This window comes from Alligator sinensis, unplaced genomic scaffold, assembly GCF_000455745.1.
Source record: "Alligator sinensis unplaced genomic scaffold, ASM45574v1 scaffold98_1, whole genome shotgun sequence".
Lineage (NCBI taxonomy): Eukaryota > Metazoa > Chordata > Crocodylia > Alligatoridae > Alligator > Alligator sinensis.
This window is the reverse complement of record NW_005842058.1, coordinates 1829311-1840699: the sequence shown is the minus strand read 5'-3', so window position 1 is coordinate 1840699 and position 11389 is coordinate 1829311. Positions and strand designations below refer to the sequence as shown.

General features: G+C 56.1%; 1 protein-coding gene across 6 annotated transcripts in view; it reads right to left on the bottom strand.

Annotated features, from left to right (window-relative positions):
- Nucleotides 1–2878: 2878 nt before the first annotated feature.
- Nucleotides 2879–11389, bottom strand: part of TACC1 (transforming acidic coiled-coil containing protein 1) — a 38579-nt gene continuing 30068 nt past the window's right edge. For 5 of the 6 annotated variants that reach the window (XM_025203467.1, XM_025203464.1, XM_006023055.3 and 2 more), the window contains 7 exons: nucleotides 11245–11382; nucleotides 10678–10754; nucleotides 10121–10164; nucleotides 9539–9699; nucleotides 9032–9138; nucleotides 8127–8247; nucleotides 2879–7490 (listed from right to left, as the gene is read on the bottom strand). In XM_025203467.1, coding sequence (XP_025059252.1) covers nucleotides 7422–7490; nucleotides 8127–8247; nucleotides 9032–9138; nucleotides 9539–9699; nucleotides 10121–10164; nucleotides 10678–10754; nucleotides 11245–11382 — 717 coding nt within the window. In that variant the 3' untranslated portion in view covers nucleotides 2879–7421. The remainder of the gene's footprint in view (nucleotides 7491–8126; nucleotides 8248–9031; nucleotides 9139–9538; nucleotides 9700–10120; nucleotides 10165–10677; nucleotides 10755–11244; nucleotides 11383–11389) is intronic. The other variant, XM_025203465.1, reaches the window with a different exon arrangement.

Genomic DNA, 11389 nt, shown 5'->3' with positions numbered 1-11389 from the left:
CTGGAGTCTCCCCTCCCAGGCATCCTATGCTGGCCGCCCGCAGACCTGAGAATAAAGCTTTGGGCAGGAAGAAGAGCCAGGGGAAGGCTCTCTGCTTGGCTCTGCTCATCAACCGTGAAGGCAGCAGGCTCAGGGCCTCTGCCTGCTCACCCTTGGAGCTTGCAGCAGCCCCCGGAGGCATTTCCAGCTGTGCACAGAGCGCCGAGCTGGGTGCCGAGAGCCCACGCTCGGCTGCGGCGCTGCAGCCAGCAGCTCGCTGCACAGCACTCAGGCGCCCGGGAGAACAGAACATCTTGTGCCTGGGGGCAGCTGCGTTCCTCGTGCAGCTCTTGGCAGGGCTGGAGCAACAATGTGCTCACACGCAAGCTGCAGGAGGAAGTTGCAATCCTAGGCCAGGCAACAACGGCAGCCTCCCCACAGCCTGGCAGCAGCAGTGGGGAGGGATAGAGGCCAAAGGCCCACTCACTACAGGCTGCCTTTCATCGGGGCTGAGGACGCCAAGAGGAGCTGTCTGAGCCGCTGAGAAAGATGCTGCGTGGCCTGCGCCCGTGGAGCTGCTGAGAAGGCGCAGACATGCTTGCCTCACCTTGCAAAACTTTAAACAGTAGCACTGATTACGCACCTGCAGACCAAAAACCACAACTAACACTTGACAGTCCCACTCGCATGTAGACCTAGGTAGCTGCGGAGAACCCTCTGAGCATTTGATATTTAACCATTAGTATTAATATAATCGGAGAGGGGGGCGCATAGCTGGCTGCACGTCTGGCGATGCCTGTACTCTGTCTCTCAGCTGCACAGAGCCCTCTGGTGTCCAGAAAGGGCTCTGGGATCCACTGGGAAAGGATTTGGGTTTGAAAGGCCCCGGCTGCTGGCTTTATTTTTGCTGACACTGGGTTACCAGGTTCCTCTCAAAGGAAGGGAAGCAATGAATGTCTCAAGGGAAACAAAGATTTAAACAGAGGACAATAAGCACTAGGCATTGATTCATCTAGATGGCCCATTCAAATGCATACATTCGCCGCTCGTCCTCTCTGGCTCTTTGTGATCCCCCTTCCTTCTAGGCTAGGCCTGAAAACGCAGCTCTTCTGCATGAAAGCACCTGAATCAATGCTATTCACCCCCTTTGAAAGGGCAGAGCAGGAGCTTTCTATATCAGCGCCAAACGCTGCAGCTAGTGGGAGTTTCATTTGGGCAAAGACTGGGTAACACATGCGCACATGCATCGGGATCTGGCCTTGTAGGAAAAGATGTAAACTGGCCCCCTGGCATTTGCCTGCACGTATACTGCTTCTGGACCTGCGCAACTTCTGTCTGTGACAGGCGGGGGAGATGGTCATTATAAATCACAATATTGCTGTAATTTCGCACCAGACCCAGAGAAACTCTGACTGGAGGATCGAGTTTCCATCTGCAGCTCCACCCGTGACTTCTGAACACCTCAGCAGGGACATGGTCCCACACGGAGGTTTGTGCTCCTTTGCTATATAAGGCATCACCAGCTAACAAACCAGTTCATCTCCTGGGGGGCTGAGCAGCGTCTCTTCCCAAGGGATCAGGAACAAGGGAATTGCTTCTAGCCAGAGATGTCTGCTATTTGCCGTCTCTGGAAAAGACTGCACAGAGCAGCCGCCAGGCAAAGGAAAAAGGCTGGCTAGGCTACGGCGGGTCATCCAATGCCCGATCTTACATCTTAGCCTTCTTGCCTCACTGCTTCTGGTTTGACAAGAAGCAGATTATACCAAACGCTCCCTGAGAGACTCTTAAAAGCTGCATAGTAGCCATGCAAGGTACACCGTGACACAGCACAGCGAGGAGTGAAACAGCTTCTCTGCCTTCCTGTCAGAAAGAGGTTGTTCTCCAAAGAGCTACATTTATAACTCAGAACCAACATGCTCCGCAATGAAAATCCTGAAGCCAGTCCGAATATCCCAGGGCCCCTGACAAAGCAAAAAGCAGCCACCAACTCACTGGGGAAGGAAATGCTCATTGTGGAGTTCCTCGGTGGCCTGCTGGGGATTTTGCAACCGATGCTCAAGCAAGTGGTGGTTGGGCGCCTTTGGGCTGTCTCAGAAAGAGAAAGTAATTTCCCTGCTGGGGAGGCAGCACGTTGCAAGGTATCGCACTGCAGAAATCGAATAATGGGACCCGACCCACAGCACAGTGACAGCTCAGGTACTACCAAGGATTTGAAGGTGACCAGTTCAGGATGGTCTTCATAGTGGATGCTTCCAGGGATCTGTGGAACGGCAGGGACGCCTCTGCTTTGTCTCAGAGAGAAACTTGTGCAAAGGGATCAATGCTGAGGGCCACATACTTATTAGTGCACAGCTTGTGGCTAAAACCATCCTAGCCATGGAGGGCAGGAGGCAGTGCTCCAAGGGCACTTCCCATACGGCTGCATGCAGGGGAGGGCGGACCCTCGACATACCAAAGTGCAACTTCAAGGTGAAATTGGGAACAGCCATTCACTCACCTCACCCACCACAGCCAGCCTTGAAGGGAGCCCGATCACAACATGCAACCAAGTCTTCTTAGGCTGGAAGTTTGTCTCCACAAAGTGCCTGGCACACCATCAGCTAGCAGCAAACTGCCTGGGTCAGCCCCTCTTGTGAAAGCCATTACCGCTGCCCGCAGGGGACAGGAACGTTGTCTTGCACCAATAAGGAGCCATAAAACACTGTCTGGGGTTCCTCCGTGTTCAGTTTGGCTTTGACTAATTTCTGTAGTGCAGAGTCCATGCAACCAAGCTGTAGGAGTGAAGTCTGAGCCCACTTCCATGAGTGGAAAGGCAGAGGAATTCCATTGGCACCAGTGGCGTAACCATCACACCCACCTGAATCAGGCCCCTACTCAAAAAAGAGGCAAGTGAAAAGCATCCCAGAGTGGTAAACACAGTTTTTATTCAGGCAATGAAACATGGAAAAAATATATTAGTAATCCTTATTATAATCTCATCTGTGTGAGTATAACTCTTACAAATATTTACCTGACATATAAAAGGGAAATTATTGTACATATAAAATTTATGCGGATGGCAGTTACATACACTGTACAAAGCAACCTGATAGTAGTCAACGCAGAGCGCTCTTTTCCTGCCTCTGGGAAGGAGGGAGGAGGGCACGCAGTGGGAACATGGTGGAAGCAGAAATGCAGTCAGGATGGTCACTCATTGGCACTTTATTGTCTACAAGGGGTCTATCTACGGGCAGGTGTGCACTTGCAGACAGCAACAGGAATTGTTTCACAGGCAGGCGCTCTGGACGCCGAAAAGGGATGCTTCACTTTTACTGCAGAGAGATGGCCATACTTTGCACTCAGTGCACGGACATTTCAAGTTTCCTTGCGTTTGCGATGCATCTTAGTTTGCAAGGGGTCCAAGGGGGGGGGAACGGAAGATCTTCATTCCCTTTGTGTTCACAAGACACTCGTGGAGAGCAGCAACACTTGATGAATTGTCACGGGCGCCCTGCACTGAGAAAGCAGCGACCTTCAAACTCTCCCGCCAGCACTGCTGAACAGCAAGAGATGAAGCATCCTCTTTACAGCCCCGGAGAGAAGGTGCTACAGGGGACACGCCAATCTCTACCACGGCTTCACTCCTGGCTCTGAAGCAGCACACCAGATGCAGCAGCCTCACCGATTTCAAGTTACACACACATCTTCCATTACAGAGAACTATAACCTTTATATATATTTATTATAGACATGTCACTATAACCATCTTATAGTTAATAAATCATTCCTGAGGAATCTCGCTTGACCAGGCTCTAACTGCATGCTGAGAGGCACAGGACTGGACGACACTCAGGTGACACAGACAGTGAAAGTGCAACCACTGGACACCAGGGAGCAGGGAAGATCTCATCAAATCAGCGTAGCCCAAAGGGGAGAAGCCCTGTGCAGAGCAGAGGGGCCCGTGGGAAAGTCTGGCTTTAACTTGCAGGCTACAATTTTGCATAGGTGCAGAGAGCAGCACGTCGCTTTGGGATGCTGCGTTCTCCCGAGCAAAGCCGAATGCTGCTGCGAGGGTGCCTTATCTCAGAGCCACAGCACAGCGCCGGGGGGAGAGACAGACGGCTCCCTCCAAGCACGAGAAGATTTTCCTTCTGGAGGAGTCGGCCTTCAGAGCCCTCGTGTTCTACTTCGCCAGACTCTCGTCCCTCAACGAGCAAACCTCACCTTGCTCTCTTGGTGCCAACTCAACAATGCCTGCCCTGAAATCTGGTTTCACTTCTCCGGGCACGGCTGGGAGCGTGCACGTGACCACCAAAGCATGCAGGAGTGGGACGGCAGCCAGACACCCCAGCAAAACCGTCTGTGTTCAGAGCAAAGATAAGTGGTCTTACATGTCAGAAAACACCTTGTGACATACTTGGAGTGAAGGGAAGTGTGCAGGGCTCCCAGTGCAAAAGTGCTCATCACACACACACACACACACACACACACACACACACATCCCAGTATTACAGCCACCTCCTGCCCCTCAGCTTGTGCAGGGTCAGCAGGCAGAAGGAACAGTCACCAACACTCGTGCTGCAGAATTACACTCAGTCTCAGAGCCACCCTCAAGGTCTGCATGGCTGCTCTAGTTACCACCTAGAGCCTGCTCCACCAGGGACAAGACTGGAAGAGAGCAGCTCAATCCAGGCCCCTAGCTACACTTTTATCCCAGAACAATTTGTTGCCATGTGGATGAAATCCAGAAGACTAACCCACAGCCTGCGCATGCCTTAATTCCCAGCACATCCCTAATTGGAGGGTTTAATTGGAGCTGAAATGGTGCAGGAATTTGGCCCGTTGCTACTTGAGAACGAGAATTGACTGGGCTGATGCACGATGCTCTGAAACCCTGGGACAACTCCTCCCTCCGTGGCTTTCATTTCCCCCCATCTCTGCTGGGGTCGTCTCCAGAAAGCTTCTAGCCCAGACTCTGCAGACCCCACAGGCCCAGAGAAACGTCTTAGTGCTTGGGCACTTCCTCAAAGAGCCCCCTTTCGGGTTCACCTTGACTATGTCATCACCCGCTTGCAGAAGCCTCCTGCCAGTGCAGGGGGAGGCGCTAGGAAAGGATCCCAGGGCTATTTGGAGGCTGAGACAGACTCACCACGTTCTGAGCACAGGGGCAAAGCCCAGGCTGTAGGCAAACTTGGAAGGAACAGAGATGAAGGGAAGGCATGCCCCGTGGGATCTGCGGCTGACTGCTTTACTGCCTGGCCTCCCTTTGCAGATCATCTGAGGGAGGGTCTTCCCTCTAGCACATTGGAGGGGGTCGCTACAGCCAACAGAGGATGGGAAACGGTTCCCGATGCACAGAGCCGAATGCCCAAACAAGAGCCAGGGTCACAGAGGGAACCAGCCACAGGCAAACCTAGGCTGGGATCTCCCCACTGCATGGTGGGCCCCTTCTCTGCTCGGTGCTAAGCTGGTCCCACTAGCTACAATTGTGCTGGGGTCAGTCTGTCTCCTGGGAAACAACATAACCTCTCTCAAGGCATAACAGAAATAATAAAATATACTCCAATATATGGCTCTGATTTAAATAGGTCGCCTACCATGCACTCACTGGAAGGAGGGAGAAAGTCAGGGAAAGGCGGCAGCGAAAAGGTTTACTGAAGTGTGATCCTTGCAGCTGCCTAGGGCTCAGCTCTTCCCATCTTCCTCTCATTTGATGTCTCCCCACTACCCAGGTAGCACCCAGTCGCCCGCCCACAGCCTTGCACAGCCCATGCTATTTGAGGGCACACACCAGGAGAGGGCAGCCTTCACAGCACAGCTCTCTGGTCCTAGCAAAGTATCCATACAGCCTCTCTCTCAGCTGCGAGCATCATTTCTCCAAGGCTGGAGAAGCAACGTGCCCAGGCGAATGCCACGCAGCCAAGCCCAGGGTGGGCCAGCCCTGCCAGGCACCCACAGGTCAGACCCCTTGCTGAAGCTGGATCATGCAACAGCATCACAAGGACGATGCACGCGCACACACAGACATCTGTACACACGCCAGCCACACCACCGACAGGCTTCCTGGGTCTGCGCCACGGCATGAAAGGAGCATCAGCCACGTGGGGGTGGCCAACGAAGGGAAAATGCCCACCACGGCCACAGGGGAGGGCTTCGACTACCTAGCCGCCTGTCTGGAGCCACACATTTTTAAACTGCCGCCTGTATCCGGCTTTTCCTGTGCAAGGCTCATCTGCTTCTGCCAGGATCCATAACACTGAGCAGGCATTTCTGACAGCCTAATCCCTTCCGTCTGCATTCCCCATGGCCGGGCAAGGGGCTGGTCTCACAGCAGCGTTCAGACCCAGCTGCAAGCAACATCCCTTTGCATGCTGCCAATTAGCATTTGCAAATACTGCTAATAAGTATTAGGAAGCGACAGCTCCAGCGGTGGAGCAGCTGCAGAGGAAGGCACAGTCCCCCCTTGCTTCGGGGAGAGTGGTTTCCCCTTCCCCCAAAGCAAACACGAGGCAGACTCAGGGCGTGCTTGCAGCCACTTGACCTGCTTTCCGCCGAGTTCCTCTGACAGGACCGAGTGTGTCGCTGACTGCACAGCCACATCCATCTGGCTGGGGAGAGTCAGGTGTGCAGCTGGGAGGGGGCCAAAGGCTGAAAGCGGGGGAGCACAGAAGGCCCTAGTGCAAGGACAATAAAGTGCACTGGGGAGAAAGGTGCAGGGGCTTCCCTCCCCAGCTGCTGGAAGGGCCTGGGCCCAGGGCCCAAGATGCTGGGTAACATGAACGTATCAGACCCTTGGATCAGCACATGCATGCATCCCCCCACTTCCAAGCCAGCCATTCCCACTGTGGGGGGTCCACTGGTGAATCAGACCCACATGCAGCAGGATCCCTTTGGGGCCAGGCAGCCCCCACCACCTCCTGCCTCTTCTAGTCATGTCACATACAGCATCGTCCTTTCTCAAGGCACCAGCTTTGCATGGCCCAAGCCCTCTGAGCCTGGCACGGGCTCAGCACCCGGCCTGGACCAGCCCCTTGCATTCAGGAGGCAGCTCCCAAGCAGCGAGATGCCCAGTGCCATCACAACCTCAAACGCCAGCTCTCCCACAGACAACTCACAGCCACTCCCCAGTGGCAAGGAAACGCCGCAGGACTGTCTGCCGGGCCAGCCACACAGCTGCTCGCTGACGATTGCCAGAAGAAAAACACCGGCTGGCCCAACCACAGGGAAACCGAGTCGCGCCCCGAGAGACGCTGGGGCACAAGACTTCTGGTGCAATCGGAGCCACGACGCCTCTGGGACAACAGGCTGTGCGTGGGGCTGCTGAGGCCTGCACCAAGCGGGCAGAAGTGTGCGCGTGTGCTTCTCATGGCGAGGGGGGTGTTCCTGGGCAATAAGGCAAGGAAGGTGCTTGGAGTTGCAAAACAAAGCGGCCAGGTGCAGAACGGAGGGCGAGGGGACGCAGCTCAGTCAGTCTTCCCCAGCTTCGCGATCAGCTCGTCGCAGATCTTGGTCAGCTCCTCAATCTCTTGGTTCTGGAAGACACACCAGCACCGGGAATGAGCAGCTGAGGCTCCCCCATGGGCCCTGCCCTAAGCTGGTGGGAAAGGCCTGCCATTGCACCGCTCTTTGGGGCAGTCACTCTGGCATGCCACCTACCCTGTGCCCCACACACCTGGCCCACAGCGTCCGAGCAGCCAGGGGCAGCCCAGCTGGAGGAAAGGCAGGCATGGGGAAGAGGAGACCTGCTATCTAGCATGATGCCAGAGAGCTCCTCTTGTACAGGCTGGTGAGGCCATATGTGGGGAGAGATGAGCACGGCCTGGGTGCCCCTGGGCAGGCTGGTGACCCTCCACTGTGGAGGATGCATCACAGCCTGAGCAGGAACCTCATCACCATCCAGCCTCTGTGCTTCACACCCACAGGGGAGGGGCAGCCTGAAACACTGCTCCCAAAACCTCTGCCCACAGCTCAGCATGGCTACAAGCAGTCAGCAACCGAGCTTGGAAGGGAAGGGATATCCCAGCTCAGCCACATATTTCTGAGGCCTCCTCTCTCGTGCTGGCTCTGACCTGAGGAACCAGCCCAGGGTCAGCAGGAGACGCTGTGAATGGCAGCCCACCCCACGCAGGGACCCCACTATGTCCCGGCAAGGCGGAGGCGGCCTTTACCTTCTGCTGCAGGGCTCTCTCCAGGGACTCCACCTTCATCTGCTCCTTGCGGAGGCCGGCGTGGAGGGCTGCACTCTCCGCCTTGGCTTTTGTGCGCACCTGAGCGATTTCTTCATTGGCTCTTCATTGGGGTGAGAGACACACACACACAGCATGAACACATGCGTTCATTTCCCTGGCCAGCACCCTCTTACACTGCACAGCCTGCGGGCAGTCACCCAAAGGTCAGTGGGCCTAAGGTCAAGCTGCCAGGAGTTCAAGCAACACCAGGCCCCAGCCCTGCTCACGAGGACAGCAGCTTTCTCATCCTGGAGGAGTCACGGAGCTTAAATCAGCTCCTAAACTGGCTTACTGAACTCTGGGGCAAATCCCAGGATGGAAACTCAGCTGGCAGGGCTTGTTCCCACCTAGTTTAAACCTGCTCCCAGCCGACTTGCACCCACACAAACATGCACAGCCAGGGATGTGTGCTGCTTTCCTGAAGCCCATTTGAATTCACACCTTGGGGCCAACTGCTGCAAACCTGCCATGATGCCAAGCCCGGGGAGGGGGCCGGTTCTACCTTCCTTCTTTAGGAATCAGAGACTCCTTGCGACCCTGACTCTTGGGAAGGCCAGAGGGCACTGCCTTGTGAGGTCACTCCCAGAAGCAACCCTGATCATGCTGTGGGTAACCCCCAGCTTCACTGCCACGTCGAACGCACCACATGTCAGACTGCAGGGACGCAGCTCGTCCCCAGGGCAGCTCCCCGCGAGTGGTCAGACGCACGACCGCAGACTGCTAGCTCTGTTCTGCAGCCTGGGTTATCTTGGAGCATCGGCTTCCTCTCAATGGGAAGCAGGACCCTTCTCAGCACCACCCTGTGGAGCGAGCCTTGCCAGAGCTGGCCTTGCTCAGGTCCTTACTTGTCTAACTTCTCTTCTGCGTGGATTTTCAGGGCCTGGTACCGCTGCTCTTCTTGCTTGACCCGGGTTAAGTAATCCTGAGCACATTTTTTCAGAGCTTCTTCATTCTGGAAAGCAAATTGCACAACCCTGGTGACTCACCGAGCAAAGGGAACGAGTCCATCCATGCTGATAAGCTGCTGCCTAGCAGGGACGTCATGCACAGAACTGGACATCTAGCCATCCCTCCACAAGCCACAGATCCCCTCTATGCTCTCCCTTGATACCCTGCCTTCGCACCAGCCGCTGACCGCCCTTCCTCCTGCTCCCAAGGTGCTGCTATTCGCAGCCCATAGGAAGAATGTGACAAAGAGGAAACGGCTCCGCAGTGTGACCAGCAGCAACCACCAGTGGGAATGGTGTTTCTCGTGCCTCCCGACAGTTATCTGGGCCAGACCCCTGCTCCGGGACCAGAGCGCTGGCTAGCGATACAAAGCCGGGAGGCACGAGAAACACCATTCAAAGCACCTTTTTAAATCCTTCCAGGACGCCCTTCAGGTTCTCGTATCGCCTGAACAGATCCGACAGGGACCTCTCCACCGAGTTGAGGTCCGCCAGGGCCTGCTCCTTTTCCATCGTGAGCTGCTGCAAGTTCTTCTGTGAGGTCATGTTCGTCCTCTGCTCGTCCTCTGCAGATCAGAAGCATACCATGGTCACGCCGTGGCTCCTGCCCCGCAACCCTACGTGGGGCTGACCTGGCTTTGATTCCTCTGGGGGGACTCTCCTGCTCCGGGATGAGACACCTGCGGAGGGCTGCTGAGGGCTTGTGCCCAGAAGCCTTGCTGGCTGCGTGCCCAGGCTGCACTGCCATGAAGCACAGCCTGGGGGAGCCAACGTACAGGACTCCCAGGACCAGGGGACAAGGGACAAGGGGACTACCCCCGGCAACCCTCCGCAGCACGTGCTGGGACGGGTGGCAGCAGCTGCACGCAGAAGGGTCTCTGCAGTGAGGCCAGCAGGGCTGGCCAGGGTGCTCTCAGGGAGCTGTAGAGACCAAGTCCACTTCTGCACCCTGCACCCCAACCCCCGGCTCCCCCCCGAGGGCCTCACCTATCATCTGGGCAATGGTCTTCTCGTATTCAGCCACAATTTTCCTAGGATGAAAGGGAAGGGTCGTTAGCTATGCCTCGCTTGGTGTGGGTAGCAAGGCCAGCAGGAGCGGTTGCTGACACATGGCATTCATCACTGAGCATGCTGCACAGAGCCTGGCAACCCCAGCCAATGTAGGTGGGTCAAGGAGTGGCCTCCTCTGACTCTGCCAGTCTTCCCCTGCCCCCTCTTCTCTACTCATCCCCAGCAGCCTCCCCCAGCACTGCCCTTGCCTCCCCCGGCTCCCTGACACAGCTGGTCTGGATCCAAGCGCAGGGAGCGCCTGTCATACCACACTGTCTGCATGTTGCATTCCAGCCACGTTACCCATGGCCAACCCGAGCCATGGGCGAGGTGGCAGGAGGTGTGCACCAGTGGTGCTCCGTGACACTCAGCACTCCACCACCAGCACCCCCGGGGCTGGACAGACCAGCCACCTCTGTCATGTGGAGCCCGGCAGCCTGCGGTGCCAAGCGGACCGGTCCATGCAGGGTTTCCCAAGTAGGCACACGCATTACCTCATTTCCAGGACTTCCTGCCAGCTCTCTTCGTACTTCTTCTTCCACTCGTTGGCTTCAATCTCCTTCGCGATGATCTGGATCAGGGTGGACACAAAGTGCACCTCCTTACTCCCTGCCTCTCAGCACTCGCTCTGGGCCAGTGCACAGTGCGGAAGCCCTGTCCCATCCCTTGGGCCTCACCTCTAGCCCTGGCAGAGGACTTGCTGCAGCCAAACACAAGTTGGTGCATTCAGCATAGGAGAACTGTGTCCCTGGGCTTGTGATACACCAGAGGAGGTCAGACTAGCTCTAACAGCTCCCTTAAACCCAGAATGATCCATCTGCCCCACAAAGCAGCCCCATGGCACCTCCAGCTGCTCAGGAGACCAGGGGCACCTTGGCATCTGGGGCCATGGGGTGCTGGACATTGGGGAGGGTCCAGGTACCACCGTGTCTCTAATGCCGCTGTGCTGGGCATGGTGCACACATGCACATGCATGCACACTCGCATGCGCACAGGTGAAGGCCCCCAGGCACAGGCATGTCCCCTTGCGCAATGCTGGCACTAGCACACCCTGCCCTCACCTCTTCCCGTATTAACGTGAGCACGGCTGTCTTGTCCGATTCATGGAGGCAAATGCCATCCAAGGGATTCTCACTTTGGCTCGCTCCAGTCACAACAGCTGCCGGGGCTTTGTCTGTGGAAGTCAAGCCAGAGCTGCCCTGTGGG